This window comes from Juglans regia, chromosome 5 (assembly GCF_001411555.2).
Source record: "Juglans regia cultivar Chandler chromosome 5, Walnut 2.0, whole genome shotgun sequence".
NCBI classification, from domain to species: domain Eukaryota; kingdom Viridiplantae; phylum Streptophyta; class Magnoliopsida; order Fagales; family Juglandaceae; genus Juglans; species Juglans regia.
In genome coordinates this window covers 18554596-18570419 of record NC_049905.1, presented here as the reverse complement: position 1 = coordinate 18570419, position 15824 = coordinate 18554596, and the positions used below count along the sequence as shown (strand labels likewise).

Here is a 15824-nt window from a genome sequence, read left to right as displayed (position 1 = left end):
GGATCCTGTCGCTGCAGATAATTATGTAAGCAGTGTTAATTTTGTTAAATAAATTTTTTATAGAACATTTTAATAGTTTATTTCTTATTTCTATTTCTTTTAATACGTTACTAATTATTTACGATCATTACCTTTTAAATTGCAGAACAAAATGTTGGAGATGCAGTCGACTTCTGCGGAATCCTCTCCTAGTGACATAGACATATTCACCCAAGTGCTCGGGCCGCAGTCTAGTATGGCAAGAGGTTTGGGACGATCTATCAAGCATAAATGTTCATCCTCCTCAACCTCATCGGCTTCACAAATTAATAATCTTACAGCAGATTTAGAAGCTGCACGGCGTGAGAATGAGTATATGAGGTCGAGACAGCAAGAGTTAGAGTCTCTCTTAGAACGACAGTCTCATTTAGAGACGCGTTTGCAGGACCAACAGAGAGACCAGGAGGAAAGAATACGCAGTGAAGTGCAAGAGCAAGTGCAACGAGAGATGATGGTGCAAATGGAGCGTGTTATGTCGTTGCAACAGAATCCCCGTGGGCGAGGGAAAAAGAAGAAATAAATTTTATCAATATTTCTGACTAGTTTTAATATCTAATTTTGTACTTTTATAAGACATTGTTACTTCTTAATTGGGTATGTAATATGATACTATTGGTATTTTGTTTTTAAATTTTATGAAATTAGTATTTCTGATCTGTACGTTCAAATGTAAATAAAAATCGTTCGAACGTTGGTTCACACTGTACCAAACGTTCGAACGTAAATACAATTGAATCGTTCGAACGTTAAACCGACTAACATTCGAACAAAGAACTTGCATTCGGACGCTCCTTCGTTTACATTCGAAATAACGTCCGAACATTAAACGCGCTACGTTTGAACATTTACATTTACGTTCGAACAAATATTCGAACGTTTATTGTAATTAACGTTCGGACGCATTAACATGCGAACGTAAATATGATACGTTCGAACGATATACAACAAACGTCAACTTCTCTAATTCGAACGCCAATCGGGTCGGGTATAACGTCCGAACGTTTAATTGTACGTCCGAACGTGATTTTCTGTGACAGTTCATAACCGTCACAAAAAAAGGAACGTTTGAATGTTGTACCGAACGGAACACTTCCAACCGTCACTAAAAATATTTTTTGTGACGGTTGAACAGTAAACCGTCACCAAATGTTTTCTGTGACGCACTTTACGTGACGGTCATGGTGACGGTTTCAAACCGTCACCAAATATGTTTAGTGACGGTTTGCCATTTTTTTGTGACAGTTTTCTCTGTCACAAAATACACATTCTGTTATAGTGTGGGGTCTCTAAGTGGGGAAGAAAATGGTGCTTTTTAGCGGAAAAAAATGAAAAGAAAAAGAGAGAACCAAAGCAGATATATATCATGCATCGACAAAAATGGCAAGGAGTTAAGACGTCAACTTGAGAGTACAGCGTGGGGAGGTACATGATCAATCATACAAATGGATTTTCCCTATATATATATATATATATATATATATTAATTGCATGCTTTTTCCTGTCACATGCATGGATTATTGGTGGCCCTCCAATATCAGTGCTGCATGCAGCATGCTAGATATTTTCTGTGTTGATCGTAATAAACTTCGATCATTTGACAAATGAACACCAGTTATAGCTAGCTGTTTTACTGACATTACACGACTACCCATAAAGCATTTTGATAAAACTTATAATATCGTACGTACGTGTGTCTATACATGCAGCTCCCAATGAAAGAGGGCTTAGATAATAGATGTTCCAAAGACAGTATCCACAGGTCTAGATCAAGTACTGATTACTAATTTGAGCCCTTGCTGGCATGCATGTGCTGCAGATCAGTACCATGCGAAAACCAGCAAAGATATTGTGAAAAATTGGTATTATGATCACAGCTTGCGTATATACACATGTCATACATGTGTGACCTTAATTAATGCCAAAAGTATTCATTGGCATTTCCCTACTGATCTTCATGAACCCTAACATCGCAAAGGAAGCTGATCAGAGGTCGTTAATGCATGTGAAACAGGATCACACCTTTAATGTTGAGACAGGCAGAGGGGGCTAGAGCTAGTGTGTGTGTGTGTATAGAGTACTTGAAAGAGTCGCGCGTACTTAGCCAGCTAACATAATTAAACTATCTCAATTCCATCCCTAGAATTAGGGAATAAATATATACATGCGCAACGTTAGAAGTAATATATCTTAAATGATTAAAATTTCATTTCCCATTTATAATTAGTTTAAACTTTTGGAATAATTTCATGTGATCTAACATTTATGATCTTTTTCATTCCGCTTTATTATATATATATATATATATATATATATATTATATGATTGTAGTGATGATCAAGAAGTATCAAAATTAAGGTCATTGATTCTTAATGAGTTGATTTAATGCATGATTTATCTCATGATCGATCTAGATGTATATAGATCAGATCATGCTTTAATTAGCTTGTGCGAGTACTATATATATATATATATATATATATATATATATATATATATATTTTGATACAATAAACTCACGAGATCAAAATGTAACGAAGATAAGGTCAGTATGGGGCTATAGATCATAGAGCTGGGACCTTTAATATTTAACGTGACTCTAGGATCAGGATCATAGGATATTGAATATATCTGATCATTGATATATATTGGACAGATGCATGTACTACTGTGCATTTTACGTCGAAGTGTCTTTAAGAAAACAAGAAGCTGGAGAAGCTAAAGCAGTAGGGTCAAGCGCCTGTCATACTGTACCCCAAAAATGCGATCATAGTTTGAGGACCCCAATAGCAACGAAGTAATTAAGATGATCATCAAGCAGTTTTAATGCAGTGCATGATGCTTGTCCCCACCATGAAAATATCTGCTATATATTTACCCGGAAGGACTAGTACTCTAGCTAGCTATAATATATATACTGGTAAAATGTTACGTGCCTCAGGCATGTATGTGTAGTTCAAAGCACTAATATATTTTATTAAAATAAAAATAAAGTACGTATATCTTATTATTTTATTACTAATATATATCTTAAAAGTTATTGAAAAATAAGCTATTTATAAATTATTATAATATTTTCCTATTATAATGAATACAAAAAGATAAATTTATATAAATCTATTTTCCTATTATAACGTATTTTCAAATTGGAAATTGAATCCATGATTATTATTATTATAATAAATCTACTTTATTAGCATATTTAAATATATTAATAGTGGAATAGAAACCAACAGAAATCATAAAAGTAGCCATAAATAAAATGTAAATGAAAATACAATTATATCCTTGTGTTCTGTAATTATTACAAATAGATGTAAAGTTAATAAAAATCAGCATATTCCGTTAAAACAAGAAATTTTTGTTAAAATAAAAAAATTCCGTTTCATAGATTCTTTATATATATATATATATTTATATTTATATTTATATATATATATATAATGGTGGTAGATCTAGAATCACATGGCAATAGTCTCAACTATGGCTGATCCGTGTTGGCACCTTGTCGTAGTACTATTCTTTACCTTTTAAGTCGATTAGGTCCATAGCAGTTTGGTCGGAGTTGTACGTGACATTTTAACTTATAATAATAATAATAAAAATACTAAGAAATACCACATGCATGAATTCATGACTCATATATGAAGATGAAGATGCACGAGTCTCAATTGGTGGCGTACATGCAGGAGAAGATCGATGGAGTCAACGCATTCATTTCTTGTCTTTCACCAGGTAGCTGAGGATGTTCTGCATTAATTGCCGGTTTCTGCATATATACATAGAACATGCTACTGAAGTAGATAGATTAATTATAATGTGGTTGAGAATATAACACCTTCCCAAAAAAACTGTTTGATCTCCAACTGTTTGAGAATAATAGGGAGAAATTAAAAAGGCATTGAAGTTAAAAAGACAAGAGGAAGAAGAAGACGACGACTTATAAGTAGCATTACAATGGAAGAATGTAGTAAAGTTGGTAACTCCAATCACTGATTAATTATGGACAAACCCATCTATTTGAATTAATTAGTCATTTAAATGTTTATCTATTCCTCTGATCCAATACATCATGAGCAGCTTAGATCTAATTGCACTAGTAAAAAGATGAGATGATCGGTAGTTACAACCACGATCAATATCTCTAATCCCTAGAAAGCTTAAAGTCTCACAACTTATATATATATATATATATGTTAATAATTACTAGATAATTAATAGATTAATATTAACTTCATCAAAAGCTTAACGAAATATAAAATTTGATAAATTTCATTAAAATAAAATTATATTGAATTAGTCAAATAGATAAATATAAAATTTTAAATTATAATACATATATAGATTTTTTCAAATTTAAAAAGTTATTATTCATTTTTAATCTCTAAAAAATTTTTTTATTCATATTTAATCTCCAACCATCTATATATATTATATTTGTATTCAGAAATAAGTCGGAGCTAGTTCTTCCTCTTCCCTCACTCCTCTTCCTCTTCTCCTCTCTCTCTCTCTCTCTCTAACTTTTCCTTATTCTCTCTCCGTAACTTTCTTCACAGCTAGGGTTCCTTTTCCTTTACTTCAAAATCATATCTGGATTGAACTTCAGTGGTACGTCTCTTTTATCTTTCATACTCTATCTTGCGCTTTAATTTTTCAGAAACGAGTCTTGTGTACTTCAAATGCCGTGTTTGGTCTCTCTCTCTCTCTCAATGCGATATGTCTCGGGTTTTTTTTTTTTTAGTCATTCGATTGATATATTCTGCAGAATTTATTATTTTAGTCGGTTTTCGTCTTCCCTCTGCTTGGTTTCCGGGAAAGGTGGAGAGAGCAATGGAAAATATGAGTTTGAATCTTTCTTTTGGGATTCTGAAAGTAGCAATGTCCCGGTGGAGCCATTTGAGTGGGCCAAATAGTTTTTTCGGTCCCAATTTCGTGGAGTTTGGTCTATCTGGAATTCCAAATTCTATATGCAGGATTTTATTTTATTTGATTTTCTCGGCAACCAAATAGAGTATGAGAAAGTAAATGAACCTTTGGGGATTCTTACAAACAGAGAATTATTTACCCGTGGAGTCATTGGAGTGGGAAAAATAGCTTTTTCAGTCTCAATTCGGCGGTGGTTGATCTGTCAGGGATTCTAAATTCTAGAAATCTGATATGCAGGATTTTATTATATTTGATTTTCTTGGAAACCAAACAGAGTATTGAGAAATTGAATGGTTAGTTGCAGTGGTTTTTGACTATTGGAATTCAGCTAACTGCCTGCTAAATCTTTGTTTTTAAGGTATTGAAATTGGAAAAAAATATATTACAAGTTTGTTTGATGATTTTGAATTCAAGGCTAGATTAGGATTGAGTATAGTGGAGGTGACTGGATTTTAATTGCTGCAGAGAAAAGCATAGGACTCAGTTGCCCCTGGGATTCATGCTGGGTGCAATTCCAATTGTGATGAAAATGATGGCCTTGACACTGATGTAGATGCGATGATCAGATTTTAATGGAAACGATCCAATTTTACTTCCTTGGAATAACTGCGTTTTTTATGCATTTCAAGCTAACAGGTTGATTGATTGTAGTGTCAGATTAGAAGAATGGCTATTGCTGGCCTACACAACGTTACTGTGCTCGACTCTGATAAAATCTGAATCAAGACATGAAATCTTGATACAAGAAATGAAACTAAGCAAAAAAGAAGATAAAACAGAGTCGTGTAAACTTTGCTTCTGTATTGAATTGATTGCATGTAATTGTTTACATCATTCTATTTATAGAAGGAGCTGAGTGTAACTGACTAACTAACTTTTACATCAGCCAATGATATTAACCATTTGAGCCACATCATCATATACTTTAAGAGTCCCCCTCAAGATGGAGAATGAATGTCTAAAATTCCCATCTTGGATAGCAAACTATGAAACTGGTTGCAGCCAAGAGGTTTGGTAAAGATATCACTGAGTTGATGAGCGGAAGCAACATGTAGTGGCTTGATGAGGTTGGCTAACATCTTCTCTCTTACAATGTGGCAGTCTATTTCAATGTGTTTTGTTCTCTCATGAAACACGGGATTTGCTGCAATGTGAAGGGCAGCTTTGTTGTCACAAAACAGTAGAGCAGGTTGGGGATGATCAATCTGAAAGTCCTTCATTAGATTAAGTAACCAAGTCAATTCACAAGTGGTGGATGCCATAGCTCTATATTCAGCTTCGGCTGAAGATCTTGACACAGTTTGTTGCTTTTTAGATTTCCAAGATATAAGTGAGTCACCAAGGAAAACACAAAAGCCAGTTACTGATTTTCGAGAATCCACACACCTTGCCCAATCCGAGTCACAGAAAGCCTTGAGATGAAAATCTGAGTTTGCTGGAAAGAACAATCCTTGTGCAGGTGTTCCCTTTAAATATTTTATGACTCTATGAGCTGCATCTAGGTGAGGTTGCCGTGGTTTATCCATGTATTGGCTAAGAACTTGAACTGCATAAGTCAAGTCTGGTCGAGATATGGTGAGGTATATCAACCTACCAATTAACCTGCGATAGCTTGAAGCATCTTCAATTAAATCACCCTCAGATGAAGAGAGTTTGATGTTTTGTTCCATGGGAAACTGAATAGGTTTTGCTGCTAGTAAACCTGAGTCTTGGAGAATATCCAATGCGTATTTTCTTTGGCACAAAGTGATGCCTTTATCAGATCTGGCCACTTCCAAACCCAAAAAGTACTTCAATATCCCCAAATCTTTTATTTTGAATCTGTCATTTAAGAATGACTTTAGTGCAGTAATAGAATCAATGTCATTGCTTGCTAGTATTATGTCATCTACATAAACTAACAAGGCAATGAATGAAGAGGCAGTGGTTTTAATGAAGAGGGAGTGATCAGAATTTGACTTGGTGAATCCATAGTCAAGAATGGCAGAAGATAGTTTAGAAAACCATTGGCGTGAGGCTTGCCTTAGCCCATAAAGAGACTTGGTAAGTTTGCATACTCGAGTATCTCCTTTTTCTGCAAAGCCTGGTGGTATGTCCATATAGACTTCTTCATTGAGGTCACCATGCAAGAAGGCATTATTTACATCTAATTGATGTAAATGCCAGTTCTTAGCAGCTGCCAAAGCTAGTAAACATCTCACTGTGGTTAATTTTGCAACAGGAGAAAAAGTTTCCTGAAAATCCAATCCTTCAACTTGTGTATAGCCCTTTGCAACCAATCGGGCTTTATACCTTTCAATGCTCCCATCTGCCTTGTATTTTATACGATAAATCCACTTGCAGCCTATAGGTTTCTTTCCTACAGGTAAGGAAGTAAGAGTCCATGTTTTGTTTTGTTCAAGAGCTTTGATTTCAGCTTGCATAGCTTCTTGCCACTCAGAAATTTTTGTGGCTTGAGAAAATGACTTTGGTTCAGTGTGAGAAGAAATTGATAAAGTAAAACATCTATGAGAAGGTGAGAGTTTATGATAAGAAACAGAATTAGAAAGAGGATAACGTGTACCTTGAGAACTTTCTGCCATGAAATCCGATTGAGAAGATTGAAGAAAAGCTTGGTTGTTTTCTGTCAAAGCTAGTTGACAATGATAATCTTGCAAATAACTGGGTTGTTTTCTTTGTCTTGTGGACTGTCGAGGAGGAATGTGAGGTGAGGATAAAGGAATGGGAGATGTGGATAAAGGAATGGGATATGAAGATAAAGGAATGGGAGATGAGGATAAAGAAGAATTGTTTGAATCTGAATTATTGGAATCAGAAGAGGAGAATTCTGTAGACAGAATGCTATTTGCAATATGTGAATTTGTTGTTTCAGGAATGATGTTGGGTAGAACAAGAAAAGGATCAATATTAGAAGAAGAATTTGAGTCTATGGATGAAAAGGGAAAAATAGACTCATGAAATACCACATCACGAGACAGAAATGTTGTATGAGATTCAAGATCATACAATTTATATCCTTTTACAGCAAAAGGATATCCAATGAAAATACTCTTTTTGGCTCGGGGATCAAACTTTGATCTATTTCTGGTAAGAGTGGATGCAAAACAAAGACATCCGAATACTCTTAAATGATTATAAGAAGGAGGAGATGAATGAAGAACTTCATATGGTGATTTATTACCTAGTAAAGGTGTGGGAGTTAAATTGATTAAATGTGTTGCTGTTAAAATACAATCACCCCAAAACTGTAATGGTAATGAGGCCTGAAATCTAAGAGATCTAGCAACATTCAGCAAATGCTGATGTTTTCTTTCCACCACACCATTTTGTTGTGGTTTCTCAACACAACTCCTTTGATGAATCACACCTTTAGCTAAATAATAATCAGGCATATGGAATTCAGCCCCATTGTCTGTTCGAATGCATTTAATTTTGAGACTAAATTGATTTTCAACAAGGGAAAAGAATGATTGAAGGTACTGTCTAGTTTGAGATTTTTGCTTCATAAGATACACCCAAGTGCACTTAGAAAAATCATCCACAATTGTTAGAAAGAACTTAGAACCATCTAAGGAAGCAACTGAAAATGGTCCCCATATATCGCAATGCACAAGATGAAATGGAACCAAAGCATTGTTATTACTATGTTCAAATGGAAGACATTTCTGTTTTGCCAATGGACAAACATTACATGGAAAAGAATTGGAAATTGTAATGCTTGGTACAGATTTATTGAGAGCTTTTAGTCTAGAGAGGGAAAGATGGCCTAATCTATAATGCCAAAGATCAAATTCTTTATTGACTGAGAGAGCAATGGATGATGAATCAATTGAGGGTTTTTGCAAGAGATGATATAAACCAGCTATTTCTTCACCCATGCCAATCGTTTTCCATGTAGATAGGCCCTGTACAAAACAGAATTTAGAAATGAAAAGAAGACAGCAGTGAATGTCTTTAGTCAATTTACTTGCTGATATGAGATTATATGAGAAAGAGGGGACACAAAGAACATTATGCAATATCAAATCATTGGATAATTGTCTCCATAAAGGATAATTGTCTCCATTTAACTGCTGCGATACTAGCATCAAACCAGGATTCTCTCCATGATGCAAGTAGTAGGAATCTTCAACCAAACTCTGTTGATTTTGTAGAACTGGTGGAGTTGAATCCGTCATTTTGAAGGAGATCACGTAGATTCAGACTAAGCAAAGAAATCAGATTTCGTCTGATACCATGATAAAATCTGAATCAAGACATGAAATCTTGATACAAGAAATGAAACTAAGCAAAAAAGAAGATAAAACAGAGTCGTGTAAACTTTGCTTCTGTATTGAATTGATTGCATGTAATTGTTTACATCATTCTATTTATAGAAGGAGCTGAGTGTAACTAACTAACTAACTTTTACATCAGCCAATGATATTAACCATTTGAGCCACATCATCATATACTTTAAGAGACTCTTCTTTCCATAGGGTATCTCATTCTCAAGCATCAGGGCAGCAAGTTGATGAAGGGAGAGTCAGTTCCCAGGCATCCTCTTTATTGCAGATGTGGCGGGAGCTTGAGGATGAGCATGTGGTGAGTCGCTTTCCACAAGAAAGAGTTGTCCCACGAAGGAGTGACAGGTTGATTGCTGACCACTCAAAGGGTCAAGGTTCGGATACTGATAGTAATGAACATGGGGGTGGTTGGGAGGTCACAAGTCTGACTGAGAGCGAGTATGGAGCATGGTCTCAAATTCAAATTGGCTCACCAAATGAAAATATTGATCCAAGCAATTTTAACTGTGAACATTCTTCAGATTTTGGGGAAGTTGAAAGGGAGAGGGTGAGACAGATTTTTCGGGAATGGATGAACAGTGGTGTGAGGGAACATCCGTCAAATGTTTCTCATATTAACAACAGCCCAAGGGCAGAGTGGCTGGGTGAAACAGAGCAGGGGAGAGTGAGAATCATAAGGGAGTGGGTACAAATGAATAGCCGGCAGAGAGGTGCTTTTAGTGACATTAGAGAAGAGCAAGCTGCTGATATCAGTACTCAGATTGAGCAAATTCGTGATGGATTGGTTGTTAACCAGAATGAAGGCCGGAATGAGCATAGCAGGAGGGGCATTCGGAGATTATGTGGCAGACAAGCTTTGCTTGATATGATAAAGAAGGCTGAGAGGGAAAGGCAAACTGAGCTTCAAGGCTTGTTGCATTGTCGTGCTGTATCACAATTTGCTCACAGAAACCGTATTCAGGTTAATGGCTGAAAAGTTTCTATAAATTTTGCAATTTCTGTCTCTTCCTTGGTTTTTCACTTTTCTGCTCTTTCTACTTTTGTGCATAAACTTTGTCAACTGTTTTTTAAGTATAAACTTTGTCAACTGTTGTCCCATGAAATTGGTATAAAATTTGAAAGATATGGGGACTTGGAAAATATCAGTGAAGAATAGATTTTGGTCGTAGAAGTGTTTTTTTTATTATTCATTTATTGTATTGGAAAGTCCTAGAGTGGATGGAGGATATCCACGCTTTAATATAAAGATATTCACATATCGACTAGACAAACTTGTAACATGTTCCAGTTAAGAGTTCGATACAGAAAATCAGTTCTGCGGGTCCTCATAAAATGAATGACAACAAGAGATATGAAAGCTGTTAATTTTATAGGTTTTCTTTTAAGTAAAAATAAACTTTTGCTTTGTTTCCTTTGTATTAACTAAACTTCAATTTTCTCTCTTAACTTTTGTGACTTAAAAAAAAAAGACTTCCTTAAATTATGTATTGTAATTTGCATAAGAGAAAGGTACTGTTCTTTACTATTAAACCCAAATAGCTATTGCCTTTTCAAAATTGTAGGTTTGCCATCATTGAGAACAGAGAAAATTTTCTGTGTAATATGTAATATTCACAAGGAAAATGCAATAAAATGTGCACTGTTCTTGTCAAATGAGTTGCCTTTGAATCAGTCCTCAATGGCTCTGCAGTTTCTGGTGGAGGGGGGGCGTGAGTTGAAGTATTAGTTGTTGCTGTGAATCTCAAATTTAAGTGTTAACATCTTTGAGGGAAATATTAATCCATGATGTGGATATTCCTGTTTAATATGATATTACCAATAGAAAAAATCTGTTCAATGTGATATTGCTGAAGGACATATTAATCTATGTTTCTTTGATGGATATTGATGTGTATTTCATGTATTCATAAAACAAAAGCACAACTATATTTACCAATATCTTAGTTATTAGAAGATCATGGATAATTTCTATTTTTAAGTTTTTCTTTTGTCATATTAGTGGGCCAACTTGATTTGTTGATGCTTGCAAAAGGCTAGTTTGCATTGAGGTTTGTTCATTGTTATAGAGTTGCATTTAACCTTTCTGTTCCTTTGCTTGTTTATGGTGCAATTCTGTTATATTGCTTTTGTGATGCCGGAATTTACAGCATTGGAAAATTTGCATACAAAATGTAACACAACCATTTGATTAATTTTTTGCAGTCGTTACTTAGAGGTAGGTTTTTGCGAAATGATCAATTGGTAGAGAATGAGAGACCCGCTTCCCTGGCAGAAACTGAGCTAGGTTTGTTGAGACAAAGACATACTGTATCTGGTCTGAGGTACCACTTCTTTATACCATGATCATATCAAAGAGCTCGGTCAGTTGTTTTTATGTGATATATTGTGTTTTTGCTACTATATTGTGTCAATGTTAACTTCCGTTGAAACATTAAAAAAATGGCTGCAGACTGCTAGAAGTTTATATTGATAATATTCTTGTTTACACACCAGGATGCAAATTCCATGCAGGTACTAGCTCTGGAAATTTGTTTATAATTTAGTTGTTGATCAGGTGTTAACATTCGCATCCAGCTTAGTGGCACTGCCCTTTAATCCTTGCCTTAAGAGCATAAACCACTATCAATCTTTTTTTGATGACCTGAAGATAATTATGCTAGGTTCTGTACAAACTCTCTCTTAAAATCAAACATGAGTTTCTCTCTGTGTACTTTGGCTTTGCCTATTCTTATGAATAAAATTCTTGAATACCGATAAAAAAAAAAAAATATATTCAAACGTGAGTTTTTGACGCTTCACTTGCACAGGAGAGGAGTTTACCTAGAAAAGCATTTGCCTGACTTCTTTCCTTTATTCCTTGTGTTTAGGGTGGTAATCAAATTAATCCAAGTTATGTGTGTGAAGTCTAAAGTATCTCTCTTTCATAAATTCATTTGAAAGTTCCCCTGTAAAAATAGAATCATTAAATTTTATGTAGTGCATATTTTAGGCACATGCTGCAGGTTCCATTCCCATACAAACTGTTAATTCTTGTTTCTGCTGGGGACTTTATCCGACATTTCTAAAGATTTTAGATTTCTTTGCTAATAAATATACTTCGTGATTAATCACCAATAAATAGTTGCATATAAATGCTTAACAAAGCATGATTGCAGCGGAGACTCTTGTTGTGGCTTTCAAAAGTCCTGCATGATCGGGGGTCTTCCTTAAGTTTTATAGTTTATATTAGGAACATAGATTTTCTTTCATCTTGCAATAATACTGGGACCTGTATTTGCACAATAGCCTGGTAAAGTTGAACTAGTGGCATTGTTGATGTAGATGAATTTTGTCTCTTATTCCCTTCCATTATATAATTAGATATGCCGTGCATGGATTTTCAGTGGACCCCAGTAAATGATTTGATGTGAGAGGACAAGGTAAGGCACACTATGTTTCTGGTCATATTTGTATTTTGAAAATGGCACTGAGCAGTCCCTATTAAACAATTGATAAGATGACATAAGTGCCATGCTTACTTTGTCTTTTTCTTTCTATATTAGAAGAGTAATGCTAGATACAATCGTGGAGTGCGTAAGTGTCGCATAATTTTTTTAAAAAGAATGGAGTTCATCATTAAAAAATTAATTTTTTTTCACGTAGGTCCCATATTTACTCATTTTTTTTCAAAAGGATTGCGCACTCTTCGACTGCAAATATCATTTCTCATATTAGAATTCTACATTAAGTGCTTGTTTGAACACTTGGAATATCTCATATTATATGTGAATAGTAGTGAAATAGTTTGTGAATAATAGTAAAATGGTTTGAGTTAGAATGTTTTATTAGGTTTTGTGAATGAGAGAGAAAAAGTTGAATAAAAATATTATAAAGTTAAAAAATTGTTTTGAGTATAAATTTAATATTATTTTTGTTTTGAAAATTGAAAAAGTTGTATTGGTTTTTGTGTTTTGTTTGGGAGCTTGGGAAAGTTGTAATGATTAGATGAAAAAGTTAAAGATTTAAAATTAAAATGTGTTTTGTATTTGAGTGATGTTTGGGAAGGAAATATCTGAGAATAACTGAGATCACTTGTGTTCCCAAACTAGCCCTAACTCTTTCATGTGCTGGCAGTTGCCTTCTGAGCTTTAAAATTGAGACAAGTTACTGAGTGATAGCAATTATCAATTTTATGTAGAACTTTGGGCGTCTAAAAAACTGTAGTGAGACTTTATAACGGCTATTAATTTCCCAAATATATGATTCATACTATGGATAATATTGACTAGGCTTGTGATAGAAAAAATTTTCTGAAGCCTCTTTTTTCAAATATACTGCAACTTGTTGGTCCTTACAAATAAGTATTCTCTATGGAGTTTGATTTTTCTTTGAAGCTGTAATTTAGTGGTTTTATTTGTGTTGTTTGCTTCATTTTCTTTAGGGAGACAAGCATGTGGTGTAGCACGTGACAATCATGAGAGACAAGGCCGTCGTGGATACTAAGCACTGCTTTGCTAAGAAAAAGGTGAGGTTGCGAAAGAGGCTGGTGAAGGAGTTGAAGTCCAAGCTCGCCTCCTCCAATAAGGGTCTCGCTAGGCTCTCTTCTCAGATAATGGCGGCTAAAAAGGTCTGTAATCGAGCTTGGAGTTATGCGGATGTTTTGGGCCTAAAGAAAATGCAAGAGTTCCTACTATAGAACACCCAGGTCAACTTGGAGACCCTGGACTTAGAGATATTCAAGCTTGATTAGGAGGCTTGCGAGTTTCTCAACTCCTTGGGTAGAGACCTGTGCCTGACGCCTTCCCTCGTTCTACTGCCCAAAATTAATTTTATGTTGTTTTTTTTTCTTTTTGAGAATACATGTGTTTTACGTAAGTTTTTGGCTCCTATTGCTTTAATTAATATGCATATGTTCTAATTAAAACTTTTTTGATGTCTAGGAATTTGTGCACTCTTGCTTTCTTCCTCTTCTTCCCCTCCTTTTTGGGCGCTCACTTACTATGTTGACTGATGTCCCGTTGATTTGAATGAAAAGGCTATCGACAGTTGTTTGGGTGCGGAAACACTTAGGCTTAAGTGACTAGGCAGGAGAAGGACTCGAGTTCATTGGGTGGTTAGGAGAGATGAGATACTTAAGAGATGTGTTTCCTCCTTTATTCACTGTGTGCAAGCACAGAGCATTGACTTAAATAACCAGGTAAGAGATGGACTCGACTGCGCTGGGTGGTGAGAAGAGATGTGACACTTAGGAGAGGTGTTCCCTCCTTTGTTTTAGGTGTGAGTGCGAAACATCGACTTAAGTAACTAGGAGAGAGATGGCTTGACCGTGTTGGGTGGCTGCTACGATGTTTGTGCGGTAGTAAACATTCGACAACAAGAAATGAAATGTGATGGAGAGTCATGAAATGTAAAACAATTCTGTTGAGTAACAATTCGAGATGTTCGACTATGTCTTTAGATCCGTCGTACATCTCAATCTGCATGACTTGAATTTTGGTGAGAGCAGGACTTCCATAATTTCGGCGCTATAAGGGAGGTCCATGCTACTTAGCAGTTGGTTGATCAAGGAAGATGCTCTTATCTTTGTAGCCATCTCTTCGCACTTGCCCATGAGGCTACATAGCTCAAGGTGCATCTTTTTCTTTTCCTTTTCATCAAAGGCGACCCCTCATGCGCTGTGCAGCTCTACCACAATTCGCTTGATATGGCTCGTGCTAGCACCTTCCCCCGATCCCGAATTCCTATGCTTCATTATCTCGTTTTCTAGTTGGAGATTTTTTATTTCCAATGCTATCTTTTTAATTCGCTCATCCATTTCTGCAAACCTTCCATCCATGTTGGTTGAGGTAGCTTCCTATTCAGTTAGGACCTGAAAAACCAATCGGACCGGTCGGTTTTAGTCTTCCCTTTACAAAATTTTCGACTCTCATTCCAGTCCCGGGGTGGGGTTTTTCCACCCCAGACTGACCAAATATAATATACATATTTTAAAATATTTTTAATATATATTATTTTGTATAATAATTGTATAGTTAATTATGTAATTTTCATCTAATCTATCACAATTGACAATATAAATGTTAAATATCCAATTACTAATATGCTATCAATTAACTAATGTATTATATCAATTAATTAACTTATCACCATTAACTAATTATTAATATCTACATCTAATTAAAGTTCTTAGATAAAACTTTTGTAAAATATCGAAGTTATTGGATAAATCATCATTTTGTATTAGGTTAAACTGAATGGACCGACCGGACAAAATGGTTTTGGTCTGGTCCAGTCCATATGAGAGTTTGGTTTGGTCCCAAAAATCTCTTATGGACTGACCGAACCGAACCGAACCGAATTTACCCCTATCTGGGACCAGGTCGCAAGAGGCATACGAAAGGCACGTTAGTTTTACTTAAGTATCGCACAGATGACGCCAACTGTTAAGGATAAGCTTGATGGCCTGGAGTATAAAAAAAAAGCTCTGATACTTAAGTTAATTTATGTTTCAAAGTATGAGAGAGAGAGAGAGAGAGTGTGCGTGTGTGTGTGTGAGAGTGAGAGAGAGAGAGAGAGAGAGAGAGAGAGAGGAGAATA

General features: G+C 35.4%; 1 protein-coding gene across 1 annotated transcript; it reads left to right on the top strand.

Moving 5' to 3' along the window:
• Positions 1–4522: 4522 nt before the first annotated feature.
• Positions 4523–14160, top strand: LOC109001076. Its single transcript, XM_035690302.1, has 4 exons — positions 4523–4644; positions 9441–10209; positions 11451–11569; positions 13669–14160. Exons 2-4 carry the CDS (start codon positions 9517–9519, stop codon positions 13694–13696), a joined length of 840 nt encoding a protein of 279 aa, XP_035546195.1. The 5' UTR covers positions 4523–4644; positions 9441–9516; the 3' UTR covers positions 13697–14160.
• The last annotated feature ends 1664 nt before the right edge of the window (positions 14161–15824 follow it).

Excerpts from the sequence above, each read along its gene's own strand:
- LOC109001076 (XM_035690302.1), top strand. The coding sequence starts at position 9,517 with ATGTGGCGGGAGCTTGAGGATGAGCATGTGGTGAGTCGCTTTCCACAA. Across the intron at positions 10,210-11,450 it reads CTCACAGAAACCGTATTCAG|TCGTTACTTAGAGGTAGGTT; the intron begins GTTAATGGCTGA and ends AATTTTTTGCAG. Across the intron at positions 11,570-13,668 it reads CATACTGTATCTGGTCTGAG|GGAGACAAGCATGTGGTGTA; the intron begins GTACCACTTCTT and ends CATTTTCTTTAG.